At 42.8% G+C, this 24,960-nt stretch overlaps 1 protein-coding gene across 1 annotated transcript in view; it reads left to right on the forward strand.

Moving 5' to 3' along the window:
• Nucleotides 1-722: 722 nt before the first annotated feature.
• Nucleotides 723-24,960, forward strand: part of FAM124A (family with sequence similarity 124 member A) — a 39,460-nt gene continuing 15,222 nt past the window's right edge. Inside the window, exons 1-2 of the mRNA XM_042014292.1 lie at nucleotides 723-900; nucleotides 11,655-11,686. Of these exons, the coding sequence (XP_041870226.1) occupies nucleotides 842-900; nucleotides 11,655-11,686 (91 nt within the window). The 5' untranslated portion in view covers nucleotides 723-841. The remainder of the gene's footprint in view (nucleotides 901-11,654; nucleotides 11,687-24,960) is intronic.

Raw genomic sequence — 24,960 nt, forward strand, 5'->3', positions numbered from 1 at the left:
ATGACTGAGTAGATTAAGGGAAGACTTTTTTTCTTTTTTTTTTTTTTCCTTTTTCTTCGGTTGAGCGAGATCTTGGGTCACACCTACATGGGTGGATATTTGTATTTCTGTAGATGATGGAGAACGAGAGAGGTGTTCACGTCCAAATATAAAGTAAGTAAACATGCATGACATGACACAGGAGCGCACTCACAACTTTTCCCTTCACTCTCTCGGTATAGACACTGCCACTCAGCTTTCCTACATCAGGATTTCCTCACAGGCAGCATTCAAAAAGCCTCTAATGCTCCCTTTACATCATTACAGAAATTCTCATCGCGTTGGAAAACCACCCCTTGCCCGTTTCTGTGTGTAATTTTTAAAATTATTGTATTCGATGTAACGAACAAGTGCCAGGCAGCACTGCGGGAGCCTAGAGAAAGCTCAGCACAGTGAAAGACTTCAAATAAAAGGCTTTAACAGCGGATGCTCCAAGACCAGATGGATAGTGAGGACGTCCATACATCCAACAGTCTCTCTTAACTTCCACTGGGCACGGGGCGCTGCACCTTTAGCCCTGGAAACACCGAAGTGCCACGGTGAAGGCGCTGAAGCCGTTCCCGAGGCAGCAGCCCTGGCACACGGTGTCCCGGCGCGGCTGGCAGGTTTTCCCGGCGGGCCGGGCGGGAGCGGGCGAGGCGGGCGGTGCCTCCCGCGGCGCGGGGCGGGGGCCGGGCCGGGCCGGCGGAGCGGGCGCTGCTCCCGCTCTCGCTGCCTTCGCTGTCGCACACGGCGGGCGGCAGAGGCGGCAGCGCCGCTCCCAGCGGGGGCAGGGCGGGCGCGGAGCGTCCCCGCCGCCGCCATGGAGAAGCAGCCCGGCGGCGAGGACGAGTGCGTGGACTCGGGAGCGGAGACGGGCGGGTGAGTGGCGGGCGGCTCCCGGGCTGGGGCGCGGCGCAGCTCCCGCCGGGCTGCACTTGTTGCCGGCGGCCGCCGCCGAGCGCGTCCGGGCTGCGCTGGGGCTGGGGCTGCGCTGGGGCGCCGGGTTCGTGTCCCGGGCAGAGCCTCTCCCCTACAGAGGGGGCCGGCGTCCCGGCAAGCGTCCCGCTCAGCGCCGGGTCTCCTTGCCTTGCCTTCCCTCCTGCCGTCCTGGGGCTCGGTCCGGGGTGACCCCCGGGGAGGCGGGAGGCACCACCCTGCTCCGGCTGTCCCGTGGAGTTCGCGCTCCCCTTCTGTGAAGCACCGGAAAGGTCCCCACCGTCCTCTGCTACACACGGGAGGAAGACGCGGAGAGATCGTGGCTGTGGGCTTTAAGTTTGAGCTCCAAAGCACGTTGTGATGGCTCGGCGGTGCGGGCCGCGCTCAGCTCCGCGGGCTGTAGGTGCGCTGGTCAGGGCTTGGTGCCGCGCCAGCCCCGTATCTCAGGGATAGTACGGCCGAGGATAGTCCGGGAGCATGTCCAGCAGGACTGTCCTCGCCTTCTGGCAGTGACACCCAGGCAGCATCAGGCAGAGAGAGTTGACTCCTCAGAAGGACCATTAAGAGCCATCTACAAAAGCAAGTTAGATTTGTAGGCACCCTGAAATTGGGTTGCTGTTGTCATGATATTCATCGTGCTAGCCTGTGAACTGCAATAAACTTTGCTGATAGTGTTATATCAGAGTCAAGGAGAAAAACTTTTTTTTTCCCCTGACTTCATGACCCTACTGCCAGAGGTGTGCTGTGTTTGTTAGCTGTATGATTGGTTTCTCCTAAGCTAATGAAGCTGCAAGGATGATCCATGGGATTTCCCGTTCAGCTCACACCTTCAGCCCATCTCTGCGGGAGAAAAAGGGAAGTGCTTTCCAGCCCGTCCTACATGCTGCTGCCATGGCATCTTGTCAGGAATGGCAGTGAGCCTTTGCTCCTTCTCTGGCGCTGGAAGGGCAAAAGGAGGTTACATGCTCCTGTTAAGGCTGTTCTTTCCTGAGACTTCCTTCTCCTCCCTCCTTGCTCCTCCAGCTGTTTCTCTCCAAGCTCCTTGCCTGGTGAATCTCCTTTGGCCTCTAGTCTGACACTTGCAAAATTGTAAAGCTAATTCTTTGCACAGTGGTGTCAGGTGCACAACACCACAACTCAAGTAGCAGTATTACAAAATAAAAACCTAAAAGGTGAAAATGGCATGTGGTAATCTTTTTCATACATCCAGCTAGTAATTCATACAATTTTTTATCTTTTCTGTAGTCTGAGAGGTTAAGGACTTTTCCTATCCCCCCAACAGTGAAAGCTTTAAAATATTTTATATGACATAAGTTCAAAGGAAAAAATCCAGGCCTCTTTTCTAGACATAGGTTAGTCCCCATTAGGGAATGTGGGTAACGGGAAGACAAAGTAATCAGTGAACTCATGACTGGTTCAAAGCTCAAAAACCCCTTGATTGGTCAAGTCACTCTTAATTTGCTGTGTTTATCTGGAATGGAAAGACCTGGGTTTCCTTGGGACGGGCACTTGGAAAGATTTTACCCAGCTGGTGACATTAGCCTTTAGACCTCAGTGACCAGCGTGACAGCTGCTTGTGTCTGGTGTTGATGAGGTGCTAAAGCTGATGATTTTATGAAGCATCTCTGTCCCATGAGTGGCAATGGAAAGTATAGGTTGGTGGAAGAGTCTATCTGAGGAATTTGAACAATGACATATGGCAATTAATAACTGCAGTGCTTTGCACTGAAGTTTATTTTGAAAAGCAATGGGTCTCTGCATTTCAATTATTATTTAAAGTTTTGTTTAGCAGCTATTTAATTCTGATAAACATGTTGCGTATGTCTCTTTCACAATGTTTACATTTCAGCTTTCTCACCAAACCACCTGTTCCCAGCACTTGCTTTTCCCTGTTACCAGAAGATCCACTATTTGCTTTGTCTCAGTCCCATCACAGCTATTGCTAAATTGAACTGTATTCCTTCTCCTCCAATTACTCAATGGAAAAAAAAAAAAAAAGAAAAAATTAATTAACTATTTTGAGCTTCAGCCATCATCCTCTGAAAGAATAAGGAGGAACAACTGTCAGAGTAATTCAGTAACAGTTTTGCATGGAGTGGTCCCTTTCTGTCACTCAGGGAACAATAGTGGATAGTGACTGTAATAAATCCAGGCGCTGCACGCCCTTGTCATCTCAATGATTGTACGTAATGATGTGTGAGCTCTTACACAGAGCCTGAGCTGCTGAAGCTGCTTAGAGCAGCTAACAAATTGAACACATCAAGTACTCCACAGGGCATATGTTCCTTAAGGTTTTGTTGTGGCTGCCAGCTACAAAAGCAGGCAAAACTCTGTGCTAAAGGCAAGATCAATTACAATTCAAAGCCTTCATTTTCCTAATCCTTTGGAAAATATGTTCCTCTTACTGCATTTGCCTTGGTAAATAGGGTTGGCAAAGAGTTTGCTGAAGAAAAATAGCGTATTTGGAGTTCCTGAATCCAATAAGAATGGATTGAGCTGGTGTTGTCAAGAACCTAAATAAAGGGTGTAGAACATATAAGCCAATTAGTTTATATTGGCTGTTTATTAATGAGATTTGAAATAGTTTGACCATCCTTGATCTGAGAGACTTTGCCTATACAAGTTGTATCTTCTCAGGAAACATATTTTGGGAGTTGTTAGTATAAAAACCTGATTTCATGTGCTACTGAAAATTTTTAGCCCAGAAGTATGAGACACAGAGCTTTCCCTGGTAATAGTTTTAGTAGTTGATTTGTACTTTAAAACCTGTCATTTTAGGAAGAATAAAATAGTCTTTCTTTGGCCTTTTATTAGAAAGTAAACAGAGAGGAAAAACAAGTGGAAGAAAGATATTGAAGGGAGGAGAAATGTAGAAGTTTACAGAACTGTAGTTAAATGGTAAAGAAAAAAAGCAGGAAAACCAATATTAAGTTACTTAAAATTAATTAGGAATATAAATTTTAAAGTTTTCTTCATTTTACAAGCCATGCAAATGCTGTTATTTTACTGTCTTTGAATAGCAGAGCAAAAATGACAAACTAAGACAATTTTGGAAGTTGTTAGGCATGACTAATTTTGAGGCAATGAGACAGATTGGCTACCACTGGTATCAAGGACAAAGCATCAGATTAATTCACTGCATCCAGGACCGATATCCCAAGTGAATGTGGAAAAACAGGTAGTTTCTCAGTTGTAAAATCCTTAATTTTTTATTCCTGAACTTTTATTCGGTCATGTTATTAGAGTCATTCTCAAGGAATGCTCTCTCTTGTTTATCAAGCATGCAGGCATTAACTGAGCATAACACTTCAATGAGATAGCTGGCATTAATGAAGATTTCAAATACATGACAGTTCCTAGCAGAAGTTTACTTTTTCACTTCAACAGCTGTAAGAGCCCACGTCTTAAAAGGTGCACACTTTAATCATTAGCTTACTGATTGTCTCAAAGTTTGCCTAAACACATAGGTTTTTTCCTCACTTTAAAGTCATTTGAAGTTTTGAGAAGTTATGACTTTTAATTTACTTGAATTTGCAATTTATCCACTTGTATTTCAAATAAATTTTTAATCTTTTTAGAGAAAGTGGGCAGACATTGCTGAAGTACCGGGTGGGGAGGTTTTTTGTATAGTAAGTTTAGAATGTAAATGTTGATGATGCAAACTGAATTAAACAGCAGTTAATTCTTGAGTATTTGATGAATTTTAGGAAGGAAGGTTTTACTGGTTTTTTGGTAGTAGGTAACAGCAAAGAAACAAGATCTAGAGAAATCCACTGCAAAAGAGAGAAATGAGATGTTTGAAGTTTATGACACTGTACCATGCAGCAGCTATTTGTTATATTTAGCAAAGTCCATTGCTGTTTGGTTACAGTTAATTTTCACAGTGCTTGTTCCCTCCTTTACATTTTCTCCTGTCTCTCATTCCTCACATTAATTTTGCAGAGATTATGTTATTTTTTGACTGTGCTATGCTTGTTTGTTGGTTTTCCTTATGGCTCTCCCTAGCTGCATGTGTGATCCTGGCCAAATCACAAATTATTTGAGCTTCTGTTAACTTCTCTCTTAAACAGACCAAAAAAGCCTTTCTGTGAAAGGTGTGAAGTTCTAAGTAGAAAATATACTTTTTAATAGAAGACAAGGCAGCCTATAAATATAAATATATATATATAAAGTTGTACCCCACTTAGAGGTAAAATATAAGGAATACTGTAATCTATGTGTGTCCTCAGTCAGAATGGGTCACTTAAAATATCAAATGGATAGTTGAATGGTTTATTGGGGTGAGGTTGCTTTCGTATCTCATGTTTCTGGCTTTAAAGGATTCAACACTTACAACTTTGTATGGTGGTCCTTCAAAATGATGTGTCAGTCTCTGTCAAACTCTCACATGTTTCATCCATCTATGAGAAACTCTCGGGAACATGAACCACTGATGTTGAAAGCTATCATAAGGCTTATTTTTACCTTGGGGTTTCTTTTGTTTCGGTTTGGGGTTTTGGGGGTTGTTTTGTTGTGGGTTTTTTGCTGATTCTTTCACTTCATATATAGACCCATCAGTCCAGATATGTCACGGTATTCAAGTCATCTCTGATTTGACATTCGAATAATGTAAAGTTGAGCTATTTGTCACAAATTGGGGTTGAGGTACCATTTCTAACCAGATTTACCCAGTGAAGTGAAGCTGTTTGGTTGAATCTCGGGGCAGGCAGACCTGCGAGTGCCAGGCGCTGGAGCGAGGCACAGAAGACAAGGTTGAAACAGACTTTAGATCACATTCTGGAGGCCATGAGCTCTGTGCTGATACCCGTAATGTTTAGGTCCCAGCACACAGTGAGGTTCACCTCATCTAAGTGTGACTGTGTGAAGGTTTGATGTTTGGTATGACTTAGGCTTCTTGTGTTGTTAATTAAGAGAACTGGGATATCGGGGGATAAGTTAGGCCCTGGCCTTGGATGAGTAGATACATGCCACCTGATATGTCCCTCTGGGAGTGCTCTGTGAGGGAGTGGTGAGCAGGCTGTGCAGCCAGGTGTGCTCACTAAAGCACAGGGCAGTCCTGCCTCATCAGGTGCTTTCTGGAAGATGACAAACGACTTTCATCTTTATACAAGGATGGTGTCTCTCATGTGGGGTCTCAAACACTGCTGTAGGTAATAAGCTCCTGAGGGTAGTGGTTAGAGCTGCATAATGGAAATCCCTCATCTGACTTTGTCACTCTACTAGAAATCCAGAGCAAGGAGTTTAGATACAAGTTGCTCTGAGTAATTCCATTTCAGTCATCTTGATTGCACTAGTAGAACTACAATGAGGGTAACAGATTTGGGCTGGTATTAGGGAAGGAGACTGTAATCTGACCTGCAGGAATTTGGTGAGAAGAAACCCAAGGCAGAGCTATAAAGGCAAATCTTCTCATTCATGCATGGGGCTTTAACTGCTATAAAATATTCCCGTGTGCCCTGTGGAGCATTTTCTGAGGGAGGGAAGGCAAAGAAGCTGTTGAATACAGTTCTTAATATGAAACAGTAAAATGGGCCACAACTCTAGATAGAGAAGGCGTGGGCAACGTGAATCCAGCAGGTGGCATTCCATCTGTCCTAGGCAAGCCAAGGATGCAGAGAGCAGAAGAGATTGTAAACTTTCCCCTACTTCATTTTGAGGGGTGGGGTTAAGGAGCCCTGTCAATGGAGACCATGAGCATATTGGGGTGTAGTATTATGTTAGAATTACTTGAGATGTGTTTGTTTTACACAGCAGGCTGCCTCTGGAGATGCTGCACAGCTCAGAGACCTTGGTTCCAGCAATGCCAGTGCATTAAACAGCACATAGGGGTGCCCCTGAGCACAGGACAGAGTTGCCCATATTGTTGAATACTTAAAATGGTTGATGGCATCAGTTTGAATGGGGCCATCTAGCTCTCTCCCATGTCTTTCCTGGGTATGTTTTACCATGGGCCAGAGACTTGTTTTGGCACGTTGCCATGGTTCAGGGATCATTCCCAGCAGACCACTTGCCAGTATGGGTTGGAAGGTGAGAGGTTTTACTGGTACAGGTGCAGACTGTTTCATAGCACTTGGCCTCAGTCCCAGGCAGTTCCCTTGGGAGTGTTTGTTTATGGCTGTAGCTGTTGGTGCTGTAGCTATGTTAACGTGGTGCTGTGCCACAGCTGATCAGTGTGCCCAAGGAACCCAAGCACACTGTGGTGCTGGAGTAGCTGCATTGCTTGTGTGAGCCAGAGCTGGGAAATAGCCGTGTTCTTACCTAAAGAAACAGGCTTAGAGAGTTTTTATGTACCACACTCAGCAAGTGCAAGTTGCACTAGCAGTTGCTTACTGGTGTTCAGTGGAATACTTCCATCTCGGATATATTGAGGCTCCGTATCACTAATCAGCAGTGGGTGGTGCACACAGATCTCAGAGGATTGTTCAGTATCTTTTGTGCTCCTGATGCTCTTACCATCTCTGATAATGCACAAGTCTGGTCCTTCAGTGGGAACTGAGGTCCCATCTTTATCATAAGCTTCTACATTCCTATTTTAATGTCTCTTGACATCTTCACAGCTCCTCTTTGCTTTTATGCTGCCCATTGAGCACACATTCTTTGCAGACTGATGTGTCTTTTGACTGAGCTATAAGCCTTCCTTTTCAGTACCTCACATTGTTTCAATACACTTTTTGATAATTTTTTTTCTCATTATGTGCCTATAAAGGGAACAGTCTTCTATTTGTTCACTTTCTCTAGTGGATGTTTTATTCCTTTTATCTACAATCTAACATCTGTCAGAGGAAATGGCTTGCTGCAAGACCATGTAATAGGCCTGGAACCTCTGAGCCCCAGTGTGGTCCCAGGTGTCACCATTAAAGCACATGAGTGTTTTACTCTTGAGTTATCCTACTGGGAAAATCCTCTTCCAAGGGAAATGATAGAAGCCAATACTCAGAATGTTTAAAATAGGAATCAAAAGAACAGAAAGGACCACAGTTACTTGATGTCCAGAGAGCCTATATGCCCCAAGAGACGTTTATTTCAGTTCTTGGTTCTTCTAATGCATGATTTTGTCAAAGGGTATGTTGTGTGTGCTAGTCTAAAAAGCTTAAGAGTTATACTAACTTCAGAATTTAGTGTCCTAAATAGCTGACCGTAAGAAAAAGAAAATTAATTTATAAGCCACTTACCAATGCTTGCTTGGAATCTGAATGGTTTCTTCTAATATTTTGAGAATATGAACGATTTTACTAGCACTGGGTTTTTTGTTCTCAAGGATGAGATTCAAGACAAAGAAAGGAGCTGGAGGGAGGACAAAAGGTGATTCAGGTTGTCCCTGAGAGCACACAGAGAGACTCGTATTTATCCCATTTGGTTTTATACACGTGGTCTAGGGTTCCACATTAGAAGTGTGGTTTCTGTAGGCTTCTTGTCTACACAACAGCTAGGGAGAGATACTTCAGACCTCTCTTTTTATTGACAATAGAGGGAGCTTAGGGAGGGTACAGCCCTCATTTCGGTATCTGAGGTTGACATAAGCCTTTGAGCTTAATTACCCTTTTTTTTTAATTATGTGGATGTCAGTTATGCAACAAACATGAACTAAATATTAGCTTGAAGCATATTACAACTACAAAAGATCTCCTGCGATACAATTTTAAAGCCTATTAAAATGTGTCTGTGCAATTAGTCTCCAAGCACACTTTTGTCTCCTCCTTTCTCATTCCCCATCTTTTTATTTTTCCTCTTGTTTCATTTTTCAAGTCCTGCATGTACATAGACTGCTACTCCCTCAGTTCAGGACTCATTAATTCTCCATGTCCTATAATGTGCCTGTGGCACTTTGGGATAATAAAATAACAGTGTGAAGTAATAGAATGCTGTTCCAACTTGCAGTAAGCAAAAGGCAAAATGTTGTCTCGCTTCCATCCGAAATACAAGCAGTGCAGATTCATTTTGAATTAGCTGCCAACTGCTGAACACAGATACATTGAAGGACAGCCCCAGGCTGTTTTCAAACAGAAGTGCAGACTAAATGAATCCTTGCTTGGGGTGCTTGGAGGCAGCTGGATGTATATTGCTTGCCTCTAGCCTTATGAAGAGTGACATGTTACACCGTTTTCACACCCTTTCAAATATACATGGTGCCAAGTGACACTGATGTGACTTGCTGCTGAAAATACTATGTGGTTTTATGGCCTGCATAGCACCTTAGCCAGCTGCTGGCATCACTTCCCCTTGGTCCCTGCCCAGAGCCAGACCGGTGATGTGTACAGCAGTAGGAACAAGAAGGTCTCCTTCTCTGCTGCTGTTGATGTCAAGGTGTTAGAAAGATAAATTAGAATTTATCAGTCAGTAGAATTGCCTGGTTAAATTTTAGGGCTTGACATGCTTCAGTGGTCTCAGACCTAGGGGGAGGTTAGCAAAGCTTGGGGAGAGGGATGTGCTGCTGATAGTGGGCGCAAAGAACGAAGAATTCACAGGCCACAAGGACATTTGGCAGAACTGACAAGATAAGGAAGAAACTAACAAAGCCAGCTAATTTCATCAACTGTGCTGAAGTTGGCTCTAACTGGGTAGAAAGCAATTTTGTCGGGGGAGATCATGACCATCAGCTCACAGCCCACTGACTAAAGAAACCCACTGACTCAAGAGACAGACTGGTCATTGGCATGGGAAGTGAGAGAATCATGTAGCCAGTCAAAGGCAGAATATTGATCAATAAGAGAGCTGTATGACTGGTAGCCAATGAACCCTGACTTCTTTGCTTGCTAAAATATATGAGTGGTGTCAAGATTGGGGAGCCAGCCTGTTGTGGGCCACACCAGCTCCCTGCTTTGCACAAACTAGATGAAAGAAATGGGAATACCTCGTCTTGGTGTGTAAATTGGTGCTGCACACGGGGCAGTGAGCCCACATTCGGGAGAACAGTGTCATTGCTGCCTCTGCCCTTCCCAGCTACCTAAGGGTCCTGGGGGAGTTTGGTTGAGGGGTAGCACTTGATTCATGGAGGAAGTGCTGTGGAGCAGCTCTGTATCGGGTGACTGAGAGCAGCTGCTGATGACCTAATCCTGTGGTCTCTGCCAGTGGGATAAAGATGTTTCCTTGCTCCTTGGCCTTATTAAAATGGCTGGAGGTACAGGGTTAGCAAAGGAGAGCAAGCAAGGGAGAGCTGCAAGCCCCCATCAGGAACTCTTCCCCGAGCATTGCCCAGATCTTTTCCAAAAACAAAGAAAACCTCATGGCACTTGATGGCATTGTTGGATCTTTTTTCATGAGTTTTGTGAAAAATTCAGGTTGTGTCATCTTTCACTGGTCCAGTGGGATTGGCAAGAAGAGTTTGGGGTAGTTCCTCATGGTCTTCTCACCTAAACCAGTAGTTTTAGCATCTGATCTGCAGAGTAGTGAGTGCAAAGCACAGGGCTGTGAAATGTGGGGACAGCTGTAATTGCTTTGTTTCTTCTGCAGAGATATGTCCATATTAAAATCAAAAGCAGGTACTATAGATAAGTGGGGTTGATGTCCTTTGTTCCCTGGGATGCTTGAGAGCCTGGAGTATGAGGGTATCCTGAGAACATGCTTAGATGGTATCTACTTCCACACACATCTCTCAGGAGTCAAGGCTCATGTGGTTCCTTTAATTTAAAGCAATGTTGCAAACTTGCTGCAGCTATTATATAAAACAAGCATATAGGTTTGAATCCAAGAGCTGTGTCAGGGCTCCCTGAACACTTTGAACTGTTGTGTTCAGGGCACTGCAGGGCACACATGCCATATGTTTATGGTGGCAGGGTGCTCTGGTGCATGAGGTCTGTTTTGGGGACCCAGCAAGTGTGAGGGTAGAGGAGGCTGTGTGACTATGAACTCCAAACCCAAACATTCAAACATCATAGGTAGGGCCTCAGCAGTGGAAATGATTTTTTTTTTCCTTAAATATTATGCCATGGCATATTTTTTTTACCTTATTATTTCTGAGTCTTCAGGACATAAATGGGCTATGTTTTAATCAGCTCAGAATGGGGTTTTCAGGAGTTTGGGGTTGTATGCAGCTGAAAAATTAATTACACTGTTGCTCAAAATACTTAACTGCTCTGACTTTCTCACAGATAATCCAGTATGCACTGAACTAGAACCAATGTCTGTACAGTTTTATTGAGATGTCTTCAAGAGGAAAATGGTCTACTAAAGCAAAAAGCTTTGTCATCTAAATGTTTACATCTTGGCATTCTTTTTTCTTTTCCTTCACTGCCAGTTTTGACCATAGAACTATAAAAATTCTGATCTTCAAATAGAGTTCTCTTAAAAAGAACTCCAAAAAAAATCTGCAGAGCTGCATTTAGAGGACATAAAGCGAGGAAGGAGAGGAGCTGAGTCGAAGTCTAGTAGACTTCTAACCTGTGTCTGAAGCAGATTGTTTCTTCCTTATGGAGAGCCTTCTGAGCTTTAGTTTTCACACCTAGAGTTAGGCAGCATGAATAACTCCTAGATAAAACCATAGTTGCTTTACTCATTATACTTACATATTTTCAAAATTCATGTGAGATGCCAGTGTTTCTGAAGCAGTGTTCAAAACCTGTTCCAGTTATTCTCGTAGCACAAAAATAGTGCTAAATGGGCATTAAACTATTTCAATAAACAGTGTGTGTCAGTTTTGGTAATTTTTTCATTATCTCTTTTAGATTTAATACATTCTAATTAAAATCTTTGTCTTACAGGTCTGAGTACAGCCGCATGTCCTCTACCAGCAGTGAGTATAACTTTGAGATTTTTTTTTTTTAAATGGATTCTTATATTTTCTTTTTTTCAGCTTGCTAATATTTATTAACATCAACCTGGTGTTATTGACAGCGTTCGCTTTAACACAGTAAAGCCCCCATTCCTTCTCTTCTTGGATCTATGTCTAGAAACAGTATAGAAAATTTAACTGTTTGAATATATATGACCAAAATACCAGCCATATGTAAAGTCCTAAATATTGGCGCTCACAAGGATGCAAGGCAAAATCAGAACAAAATCTGTAGACACTATGTGGGCCAGTGTGAATGGACCCTCAGGCCAAAGGAGTTTGCAGTGATGAATGTCATTAGAGCTGGGGAGTACAGGAATAATTGAATGTTTATTGTAAGCTGATGCCAACAAAGCCCTTCAGAGCAACTCTGGTGAAGTTTTTTTTATCTCAGAGATGGTAGATGCTCTAGTAAGTGCCACAGTCATTCTAGATATTTACAATGCCAGTTGATTTTTAGGTTATCCAACTGACGACAGACAAATTCCTATGTCTGGATTATTTTTTCTTTATTTTTCAGCAATGCAAAATGATGATTTTTTTAAGCAACATGGAACACTTCGTCACTCCAACCACTTGCTTATTTGTAGAACACACTGCATCTGCAGCACTTTGAAATGCAATAATGCTTATTCATGCATGATTGCTAGTATCTCTCCTTGTCCAAGTGCAAAGTGATGTCTGTCTCCCTCATTCACACATTGACATGAGCTTTATTTATGCCAAGCAAGCACATCAAAAATTCCTAGATGACAAGTTGTGTTTTATAATCTGGATCTTTAAGCACCATGAAAATCAGAGGGGAAGAAAGCTGTCAGTTTTTCTCATTCACACATTCTGGCTGAAGTGTGGAGAGGGTTATTTTCCATCTCCCATGGTCTTCACTGAAGGGCTTTTATTGATTTCAACAGGAGCTGGATGAGACAGCATTCGTAATGTCTGACTCGTGAGCTGATGTGACTAGCAAGGAACTTGCTGTCTTTCCTCCATCTGCTCAGTGTGTGTGTGTGTGTCTGAGAAAGAGAGACTTTAGTGCAGGTTTTTCCTAAATTCCGTTGTTTAAATAGATTTCTGGATTCTCACTGTCAGGCATAATTTTTGAGATGATTGGGAGGCAAAACCCAGGCAATCAGCTTCTCTGTGATAGTGAAAGCATATTGGATTTGCCTGGTTACACCAGCTGTGTGGCACCACCGCCTTCTCAGCTCACAATTTTGGATGATGGCTTGGGGAATATGCTGCCAACTTCCTCCACTTTTTGGATGGTGACTCATACTTACTTGCTTAAAGGAGGCAGAATAGTTCAAAAGACAGGGTGCAAGTAGAGTATTTCTCCTTTTAAAATTTGGTTTCAATCCCTTAAAAACTTTGCATGACTGCTGCACATGTTACAAATAAAGGTAACAAATTACATTTGTAAGTCTTGGTTTTTATTACATGAGGGTTTCTACGGGGAATGAATCTTTTGTTACGTGGCAGCTACAGTGTGTCATGTTAACTGTGGTCTCCTCAGTGTCTTGCTGGCCACTGCTGTCCCGTGTATGTGGCAACTGCAGTTGGGTTTCAACACCAATAATTTGTCAGTACGAGGAGGTATTATCATTCCAGCAAAGACACACAAGTTCAGGAGACAGAACAGTCTCCTTCTTTCTCTTTTCTGCTTCCAAGGCAAATTATAGTGATACAGCTTCACAAGTAGCAGTATTTAACTTTGCCTTTTGAGAGGTTTGTGTGGCTGGTTTGGTCAGACAGTGCAATAGTAACAGAAACAGTTACATAAAAGAGTTTTGATAAAATAGAAATACTTTTGTGTCAGAGGGTGGTAGTCAGTGGGTACATAATGCATTTGAAAAAAAAGTTTATTGGAAAAGACAGGTTGATCTGGACCTTTTAATTTCTTTGGGGAAAAGATTCAATAAGTGGTACCTTTCACGGTACAGAAAGCAGTGTAGGTAATGATGCTGTTAGGCCCTAGTGTAACACAAAATAAGCTGTTGTAAATTAAGAAGGAAAGAATCTCCATTACCTGCAGCTGCTTCACCTGAAGCTCCTGTTCTAATGGAGTTTATCTAAATCAGAAGGATTACAGGCTAATTTGTTTTACAGGGGTCCTATTTGGTGGTACCAGTGAGGCTCCAATTTCAGTGTTTAACAAATGAATAATCTTTTCACTTTCTGGATGAGCTCCACTGGCCAACGGTTTTGCACAGACACGCCAAGAAAAGGTTAAAAAAGACTTAGCAGGTGAATCAGCTACAGCTTCTTCTCTTGCAGCAACCGAGCAAACTGCAGGACTTTGCCCCAACGCAAAGTTGTACAGGAATTCCAGAGCCCTCAAATCGGGAGTAAAACCTCACTGGCTGTTAAATGGCAGTGGCAGGCTCATTCTGTGCATGTGTTTATTTCTAGTACTTTTTTTCCCAGAGCACATGGCAGCAGCTGTTGTGGTCAGTGTACTGCTTCAGCAGTTCAAAGCCCTGCCTGCTGGATTGGTTGGACCTTGGGTTTTGGGCAGCCTCTCACTTCTTTTCCTCTTTGCTCTTGTGTCCCAGGTTCAGATAACCAGAAATGCTTTTTACTGGCACCATTCATCTAATGTTTCTGGTTTTGTACAGCAAGTAATGTGGGAAAGAGTACCAAAGTTTGCAGAGTGTGTGTGTTTCTGCAAGAAAATGCAGCAGGTGTCTGCCGTGTGGGCTCTGGCTGTTGTCAGGGTGACTGTGTGCCACTTTGTCTTGTCTTACTGAATTGAGTAAAAGGGTCATGCAAACCTGTCTGCTGGATGATGCATTTGGAGGTATTACAGCTTTCAAAGGTTCAGCAGTGTGATTTCAGTGAAGAGAAATGTTTTGTTTTGTTTTGTTTTTTAACCTGAATGCTGGTGTGTGTAGTTACTTTTTCCTTTGTTCTTTAGGAGGAAGAGTGCTTTGTCTTGTTGGGATGTTTTGCCTGTTGGTATACTCTTCATTAATTTAGGAAGTGTATTAACCTTCTTTTTCCTCATATTTTCAATTACCTTTTCAATTATGGTTTTTAATTACCATTAGGGATCCCTAATTCTATATGAGAGAGAATTGTGCTAGGCACTTAATGCCGACAGAGGAGACCTTTACCCAAGGTACATAATGCCAAAATATAAAGACCATAAGTGGCATATGGATCCAGACAGTTGGAATCGCAAAGAAGTAATTAATTAGTGTTCGTTGGCACAATAAGCAACAGTCTCTGTACATCATAATTTTAATTATCTTCAGATTGCTTTGAGCTATGTGTTTCAGGGATGATTTTCAACTAGGGAGGAGGAGTTCTGATGGGGGCTGCTTATTGCCTCCTCTGCTTAATCTTTGCATTGATGATAATGGCTCTTCAGAAAGACCCAAACCAGAAATGGATGTTTTGAAACAAGACTTTTGTCATTTGTAAAATTCACAAAGGATGAGAGGAACTGGCCTTAAATTGCACCAGGGGAAGTTTATATTAGATATTAGGAAAAATTTCTTCACTGAAAGTGTGGTTAGGTATTGGAACAGGCTGCCCAGTGGAGTGGTGGGGAGTGGTGGGGTCATCATCCCTGGAACTGTGTGGATGTGGTACTTGAGGGTGTGGTTTAGTGGTGAACAGGGCAGTGCTGGGTTAACAGTTGGATTAGATGATCTTAGGGGTATTTTCCAACCTTAGTGATTCTGTGATTTGAAATGTTCCATACATAGTTTGCCCCGGAGCCAGTATAACTAGGTTGTCTTAGAAATAACTGTGGAAGTGAATGATTTTTTTTTTTTTCCCTTAACCATTTTTAGCTTGGTAAAATGGTAACTACTTGGATACACATTTGTACCGGTCCAGCTAAGTTGGTAAATGAAACATAAAAATGGTCCTATGGGATAAGATGCAAGTTCATGGAAGAGTTTAGAGCATTTGAAATTGTAGGACCCTGTAGCATGCAGTAGTTCATGTTGTGCTTCTCAGTGAGGTAAAGGGCTTGTCACTCACCTGCTTTGCAGTTGGAAAGCTGGTAATTCACCTTCCCCTGCTCCTCTGCCTTTCCTTTAGCAGCTAGGAAACAATCGAGTCCTTGTAGGGTGTTCGTATTCTTTTGTGGTAAACCTGAGAGCTGGGATATTAAAGTTTTATTTCCATGTTGCACATACCCATGTTCCTAGCCCATGGAATTTCACCCACTTTCTGGTTCTAGAAATTGAACACAAGAAAGTTTGTTTTGGCAGATACAAAATATGTGAGTTACTGCAGATGTTTCTTTTTAATAAATTTTCTGTTTGATATTCTGTTCCTATGCTGGTATAAATTCAGATCTTTGTTTGGGGATTTAGTCAATGTTTGGTCAATGTTTAGTCAGTGTCATCTGCATCAGCTCCCCAGGCTTGTGACCTTGTGGGAAGTCCACACTGGAGCAGGCTCCTGCCAGAACCTGCAGACCCTTGAAGAGAGGAGCCCACTCTGGAGCAGGTTTGCTGGCAGGACTTGTGACCCCATGGGGGGCTCACGCTGGAGCCCATTCCTGAAAGCCTGCACCCCAGAAAAGGAACCCACACTGGAGCAGTTTGTGAAGAACTGCAGCCTGTGGGAAGGACTCCTGTTGGAGAAGTTCGTGGAGGACTCTCTCCCATGGGAGGGAACCCCCCTGGAGCCGGGGAAGGACTCCTCTCCCTGAGGAGGAAGCAGCAGAAACAATGTGATGAACTGATTGCAACCCCCATTTCCCATCCCTATGCCACTGCAGGGAAGGAGTTGGAGTATTGGGAGTAAACATAAGCCCAGAAAGGAGGGACAGGTGGGGGGAAGGTGTTTTTAAGATTTGTTTTACTTCTCATTATCCTACTTTGATTCTAACTGATAATAAATTCAACTAATTTCCCAAAATCAAGTCTGTTTTTCTCATGACAGTAATTGGTGACTGATCTCTCCCTGTCTTTAACTCGTGAACCTTTCATTAAATTTTCTCTCCCCTGCCCAGCTGAGGAGGGGAGCAACAGAGTGGCTTTGGTGGGCACCTGGTGTCGAGCCAGGGCCAACCCATCACAAGATGCCTTGTAACAAAAGCACATGGGGAAATGACTTCCTGTTACTTGTGTCATTTCAAAATCTGTCTTCAATGAACTGTTAAAGGCGATGAAAACTAACCAGCTGCAGGAAGGGGAGTGGGTCTGATTTTGGCTTTGAAACATCTGTCACAAAAAGCTTGAATTTCATAATATAGTTGCCTACTTTAGGTTAGTTCTGACTGATTCTGACCCAGGCACTGCTGGACTGGGTATCTTCTGTTTCTCCAAACAACATAATTTAATGAGTGTGAGGATGTAATTATATTCTTTTATTGCTATACGAAGATACACTGTAGTATATTGTTTCTTATTTCCATAGAGAACAGAGATGCTTTTACAATGGCTGGCAATGAGCTGTATTAAATACAATTATAAAAACAATCTACAGCAGGCTTGCTAGCATCATACTGCATTTCCAGAAGGTGTTATTATAAAAAGCAGACTAATTAAAGTATGAGGAAAACTGCAAGAGGAAATTGGACCCAAATCATGTAGAGTCTTAGCCTGCAGCATCTGTCAGTGTTGCAAATTCAGGTGTTTTATAGAGTAATGAAATCTGAAGTGTCAGCTCCTGTGGAAAATAAAGCTGTGGAAAATATAATACATCTTCTACATATCTTGCCTGGCTCATGTTAGGATGCCAGGGATAAAATGCAATGCTACTTCCTACTGTGGCAGAGTGAAGAAGGAAAATGTCACTGTTGTGTGCCACCTAGAAGCCTTTGGCTGTGCAAAAGGTTTCTGTAGCTGCTTGTTGTCAGATTCCATCGTGATGAAGGACCAAATGCTTGCATACAGAATAGAAAAGTACAGTACTGATCCACAGGGAGTTGAGGTTGGAAAGCAGCTCTAGAGATGAGGCACAGTCATGTGTAAGGACATGCACAAAAGGATGTGTAACTTGAAATCAAACCTAGATTTGATTTTTGCTTTCCAAGTGGCATTGACCTTGTAAAGACTGAAGTTCCTGTTCAAATTTGTCTGGCTTGGAGTAGCATGTGTATCTCTGTTTTTTGTAAGATTCAGTGTTTCACTCTTTGGGATCATTTAGCATGCACCAAGCTGTGTGTCCCATGGCTAAATTACTTTCTAGTGGCTTAGTATTAGCTTGGGATCTCTGTATTGAGGGTGAGCAGGTGTACCCTAAACAGTTACTGGACCAGAGTTACCAAACCTTGTTTGTAGTTGTTTTCTATACTCTTTTCTGACCATATCCAGGGTTTTTTTTCTTGTCATACAGATACAGCGGATGAAAACAGGACTAGTTATTAAGAAAGAGTAATGTGTATGGATGACAATGTAAATGTTTTTCTAGCTCCTTTTTTTTAAGCCCACATAGTCATAACCAAAACCATGTAACAAAATACATCCTCATTTTTAATAATCCAAGCATATTTCAGAAGCATAGGAAATCTTTGCTAGACACTGAGCTATCGAGTGCCATATAGTTCTAGTAAAAACTTACAGGAAATATGTCAGAGAAAGTTAAATTGGATTATTTGGTGATGTGGGTTAAATCTCCCCCTGTGGAAGTGTTACTACTGCTGTCCCAGAAAACCACAAGGAGCTAGGCAGCCATTTAGTGGGTGTTTTAACCCTGAGAAATGGGTTGCAGGAAAGATCTTGGCCCTGTAAGTTCAGCTGGTACAGTGATGAGAATGATCTGTAGATTGTTGCTATGTCTATCTGAATTGTTAAAGCCCAAAGAGGGAAGCTAAAAAAATAAATCTGTCCCATGGCAACTCTTGACTCAGAGGCACTAGTTGGGGTAGAACAGGAAAAGCCATCTGAGTCACCGAGTCAAATAACAAAACACTTGTGAAGGCTGAAGCTATTAAGGCAGTTTCTACTAAATGTTGCCAGTGCCAACAGTTAGTTTCCTCATGGCCATAGTACATTATCGTGGGGTACTTTCTTTAATCGGAACTTTTAAAAATAAATAAATACCATTTTTTTATGCACGCTCAGTGGAAACTGGGGCATTTGGTAATAGTGCGTGCCACATTCTAGAGCAGCAGATGTCCTCTGCCTGCCTTGTTTTTGTTGGTACAACATTTGTTGGTTAGTAGTTTAGGAAAAAAAATTGTATCTATAGTTTATAAAACGTTCATGAAGTTTTTACTAGGTGACTCCTGGCTGCCATCGTAGGGGACCAGGATGGAGCACGGACAGCAAAGCATGCTTTCTATTCCTGCTTCCCCTTTCCATCAGCTGGTAGGGGTAGATCTTTTGAGCCACAGGCTGCTGTCAGCTGAAAGGATTATGAGATTCAAACTAATTTTCCACTACTGCCAAGTCCAAATGGGTCCTTTGCTGTAATGCTGATATTGTTCATTGTCTACAGAGACACAAACATGGCAATGCTTGGCCATGCCTCAGGGTTTGATCCCATAATGTCTTTGGTTGTGTCTTGAGTGTAGATATTTTGGTGTGACTTCTGCCTCCTCTCTGGCTGGCTTTCCCTGCCACATCTTTGTGATACCAGGAGGATTTGTGCAACAGCACAGACTGATTAAAAGAGGCCTGTCTGAAAAATAACATTTTTAGCCAAACTAGTATTCTGACTGCCACCAGAAGACACAGTCCTTATTATTCCTGAAGTCTGAGAGCTTCTTTTCAGTATGTTCAGCAAGCTCTTTCAACTTGCATCTAGACCTGACACATGGGAAGCACTGGAAACACTTAGCTGAGAATAGTAGAGGGAAGAGTGCCAGCAGTAAAGACTTAAATTGTCTTAAGCCCATCATAAAATCACACTTTCAGTTAACTAGAGTACATTGTGTGCGGCATTCAGCTTATTGTTGGACTGAATTTATTAGCTGCTCAAGTGTGCAGCATTTCTTGGTTGGTTTTTTTTCCTTAAGGCAATGTTCTTTCTGCCCTTTTATAAAAACCATGTTTTTGAGAATCTCAGCTTTTCACAGGAGTTGAATTTTAAGAAAACACAATGCCTATAATCAGAGGACTTCAGAAAGTATGGTGTTGGATGCAGTTTTTACAGCTTTTGATTTACTAGTGGTTGCTGATGGGAGTTTTATTGTGTAGTAATTTATTTACCTAGTAATTGAATTATACACACAACTTGTAACTGAATTACACATTGCAACTCTCTACAGAATCTGGTATTTATACCAAATATCAGTGTCTGGGTTCTTGCCAAGAACTACGATCCTTATCTTTCTGTAGGAAGATTTTATGATTGGGAAGGATGTATATCTTCGCAGAACTTAACTCTTCTGAAGAGCAAATCTGCAGCCATTCTGAATACTGCTTTCTCTGTTTGCATGTCAGGCCCTCTTCCTTCCCCTCCCCCTCCTAAAAAGCAAGGCAACCTTTTTTTTTTAAATTCTACGTACAATATAAAATAGCAATAAAACAAATCAGTGTAATACTTGGGCATTTATAATTAACGCACCTTCCCTGTATTTCTCCACTGGGCTGAATTTAGCATCAATATGGGCTGTTTACATGAGGTCCCACATCTTGCCCTGGTGGCCCATGGGTGCCAACACCACCAAACTCACTGTGGCACTCTCTGCGAGCAGCAGCTCATTGTCGTGCTCCAGTTCCCCACTCAGGGATTGCTGTTTCTTGTTGTGAAAGGCACAGAATGGCAATCGCCAGCTGTTTGCCCCAGATCAGGAATGCTTCTGAGGATATCAAAATAAAATTACCTTGCTGTTTCTCTGCTTGGTTTTGGGTCTCCTGTGGGAGTTAATATCTGTGTGATGAAGCCACCTAGGCCCCACATGGGCAAAAGGAGGTAGATTGTAGCTTTTGAGAGGAGACAGCTGTAACAGTAAAGGCAGCCTGGAGATGCCAAATCATGTGAATCTGTTTTGCAGCTTGTATACATGTGCAGATTTAAACACCAAGACAGCTCTCAAATTGTGGTGATCTGTGTGGGAGGGAAGACGGGAAGTTATAGCAGTTTACATCCAGAAGAATATCCATAAAGGTGCATGAGTACACCAGCATTCCGGGGTTCTTGCTTTTCAGCAAATTAGTGGCTTTATCTGTGGTTGAGGAGAGTATTGAAGACTTCAGTGCTCTCCAGAGGTTAAGTAGATGATAAGGTCATTGGGTTTTTTAATTGAAATTTGGATTATTTTTAGCCGTGTAATATAATGTTCGAGCAGCGTATTTTGAGGGAGGAGAACACCAGGCAGCCAAAATAAAGAGCTCATGGAGAAGACCAGAGCATTTGCAGAAGCAAAGGTACCACGTTTAGATCTGCCATTGCCTTTGCTTGATCATGCAGGGCCTCTGTGGGCATTAAGTGTCAGTTGTTGACAAGATTGGTTCCCTCAGGATTGGCTGCAGTGCTGTACACTAAGAGCAATGACTCCTCCTAAGACTGTTCATATTAATGTACCAGAGGAGGCTTTTTATCTCCATCAGACAGATGATGGGCTTAATTTTGAGCTTTATTTTTGCTCAGGTTTTTTTTGTTGTTGTTAATTCTACAGCGACTGGAGGAGCAGATTGACCATTTTGCTGTGCTTGTCTGTATGCTGGTCTTCTGTGCATTGTCTGTACTTTCTTAGCATGGATGGAGGAGTGAGTATTGTAGAACATTCAACTGCAGCTCCTCAAGAAAATGCTGCTCTGAGGGGAGCATGAAAGAGGTTTCTCCTCTTGGCACTGTGCTGTGCAGAATATCCCCTTTCTTCTTGTTTCTGAGCATCGTTTCTGAGTTCAAGGTGGTGTGCAAAGCAGGGCAGGCTGAGAAGCACATTATCCAGCAGCCCTGCATTTGTCAGATGCTATTAAACAGCAGGGAAAGAGAATGGAGGAGCTGGTGAATCTGTCACATCCTGCTTGTTCAAAAGATTATTGATGCTGCATAATTCATCAAAGCATGACCGACCCGGTGGGTTCTGCTGCCAGAGGTCTCCAGTTACTGCTTCTGTTGCAGCTGCCCATAAAGTGATGCTCCTTGTTTATGAAAATAGCCTCTGATTTTATGTCGGCCCATGAGCCTTTCAATTAGTACACCTGAAAGGATCACTCTGGCCTTGGACTCAGATAAAATCTGAAGGTCTCGTTCACTGAGCAATGCTATCGTTTTGACATTTCATTGTGTTTTGCAGTGTGATTGAAGTAGGGAAATACTCATACTTTCTGTGCAACAGAAATCCTGGGAAATTTTGGTTGGAAATATTATAGTGCCTTTTTTTTTTTACATTATTTATACAGTGTTTGGGATTATTTTACATTCCCACAGTTGAAATATTTTGATTGATTAACAGTGAAAAAATATGCTGCTTTGTAGCATTTGGTTTTGAATTATTTCATTACTTCCTAATAGCAGTTATTTCTTGATAATGAAGTACTGCTTGATGGGAGTTGCAGTTCAGAGGCTTGGCAAATTCACTCTGAACCTCTCCCATTGCCCAGTTTACATCTCTGGTACTGCATCATGCAATTTGGTCAAATGAAATTTGAAGTCTTACTGCCTAATGTAGCAATAGAGGAATCTGGTCTGTATGGCATAAGACAGGTTCAGGTGTTGGTTCCCATGAAGCAGCATGCTGCAGCGGTAAAAATGGAAATTTTGTTCCAGTGTTCAGATTCCAGTGTTCCAGTGTTCAGATTCTTAATGAAATATTGCTGGTCAGAAAAAAAAAAAAAAAGTATTGTCAAGTATTTTTGGTTTGATATTTCCTCTGAGTTTCCTGGATAGAGGATTGCAAATGTATGTGGCTAGAAAATTGAAAATATCTGGCACAGTTTGGAAATGCTCTTTCACATGCACAAACTGGAACCAGAAACCAGTCTGCCTAAAATCTCACTTTGTTACAAATTCAATCCTATCTTACAATACTTACCAGGTTTACTTAACTCTGTAGGTAACTCTTCATTAAATATCTCCTGGTAAGTCTGAGAGGTCTTTAGGTTTGTTTCACCAACACAGGCTTAGGAGAGACATTTCAGGGAGACAGGTATGTATATCCTTCCTAAGCTTTATTATGGGATGAGTTTAGTCCACTGGAGAAGCCTGAAAAATCAGATCTCATCAAGACTGCTGAAGGTGGTGACCTCCTGAAATAAAAAAGTGGTTGGAACACTGCCATGAGAAGGAATAGGTCTTTGCTCAAGGCACCTCCAGAGAGAATGCAGCCTGGGTATGTCACGGTGTAAAAGAGGAAGCTGCCTTGGGCCAGAGCCCTGCCTTCCCAGGCAGCAAGAATGGTGTTACCAGATACCTGAGTCCTTTTGGCACCTCTCAGGGGTGGTGGCTGCCCCCCCAGCCACTTAACCCATTGCTTCTCACTTCACCCATGGATATTTGTGTCACTAGATCAGAGAATCATGAAGTCATTTAGGTTGGAAAAGCCCTCTTAAGATCATCAAGTCCAGCCATTAACCCAGCACTGTCAAGTCCACCACTAAACCTTGTCCCCGTGTGCCGCATCTACATGTCCTTTAATTACCTCCAGGGATGGGAACTCCACCACTTCCATGGGCAGCCTGTTACAAAGCTTGACAACCCTTTTGGTGAAAAGATTGTTCCTACTATCCAGTCTAAGCCTCCACTGGATCAACTTGAGGCCGTTTTGGAGGGACTGACCCCCACCTGGCTACACCCTCATTCAGGCAGCTGTAGAGAGTAATAAGGTTTCCCATGAGCCTCCTTTTCTCTAGGCTGAACAACACCAGCTCCATCAGCTGCTCCTCATCAGATCTCCTCTACACGTTTCACCAGCTCATAGCCATCCAGCCAGGCAGCTCTGGATGCCAAGAGGGTTGTCCTGTGCAGGTGCTGCTGTTCCCTACAGAGTGAGAGTGGAGGAAAAGAATGAGGAAGGCAAGATCATCCTCCACAGGTTTTTCAGAGGTGGCTGCATCTCTCCATGCACACAGCAGGGGATGTGGACAACTGGGATAGACAGGTAGGTACCTGTCCTGTCTGTCCCCAGGCCCAGGCAGCTTCAGTTTCAGAGAAGTCATACCAAAATGAGGTAGCTGGCACAGGCAGACTTGACAGGACCCACTGCTTTCTTTCATATTGTTTTGCTGATGAAAATGTCCTGGTTTCTGGGCAGGGAAAGGAGGGCAGGAAGAACTACAGGGCTGGACTGCCATTCTGCTTTGCAGGACTTTCTTTTATCTCTGCTCAGCAATACTGCATCAGCAACAAAATAAAAATAGTATGTAGAGAAGGACCCATACAATCCTAAAATATCAGGGCCACCTTCCACTCCCAGCTTTAAGAGGTCAAGTGTAGCAGCTCCGCAGCATTTGGGCTGGCTGCTTTAACCTCTCATGGGTGGTTAATACTACCTAGCAGAGGAGTAAAAAGTTTAGAATTGTAAAATACTCTTTCAGTCCTGGTAGTAATTACCTCTTAGCAAAGTTAGTGCTTTGCCAACTCAAAGAGACCTAATCCTCTTCTGTCATAGGAAGAGAAAAAATGTAATAGCTGTGAGAACTGTGAAGCTTATTTTCAAATAGATGCCTCAGCATTTTGATATTTTCTGTGGGATTAACTAGTAACACAGGAAGGCTAATACATATGCAGAGCTTTCATTTGCTTCTGTAACAATTTCCCCTGGGGCAAATTGTTCTGTGTCATGAGAAATGGTGTTGTTTCCCCTCCTTCTTTGTCAGATGAAGGAAAAAGACTTGTTACCAACATAGAAACAATTTGCCACTTATTGTCATTTCAGGGAAAGTTTCTCCTTGCCTCATACTTCTGCTTAAGTTTCTCTTTTTCTTCCCCAGACAGAAAGGGCTGCCATTTTAGAAGCACAGAAGCCACATAACAAAATATGTAAAAGTGGTGCAGTAAAAGCATCTTTGCTAACATAAAATAGAACTGAAGCTCTTTCTGTACTGATCTGTTACACTCAGTTGCTGCTAGCTCAAAAAGAAGAGATAATTTGCTCTGTTCTGTATAACTCTGGCTCCTAGGATGGCTTTGTGCTCTGCCTCTGAGGCTGGTTCTGCGAGCATCTGGTGCTGATGGGCACAGGCAGCGATGGCTGCAGAATACTAATGCTGCCACTGGCTCCCACAAGGCTCCACTTCTGAAAAATGCTTTAGCTGTTGAGTGTCCATGCACCATGCTGAGCAACAAGAGGGTAAAAAAGCCGTGCTCGGGGATTTTTCTTTTTTTAATGCAGAGCAAGAAGCCGACAGCAACGATGGCTCTCTGCTTCACATTGTTGT

Source organism: Corvus kubaryi, unplaced genomic scaffold (genome assembly GCF_017639235.1).
Source record: "Corvus kubaryi isolate FWS band 111438036 unplaced genomic scaffold, C.kubaryi_AGA036_p1.0 split1-65, whole genome shotgun sequence".
In the NCBI taxonomy this organism is placed as follows: Eukaryota; Metazoa; Chordata; class Aves; order Passeriformes; family Corvidae; genus Corvus; species Corvus kubaryi.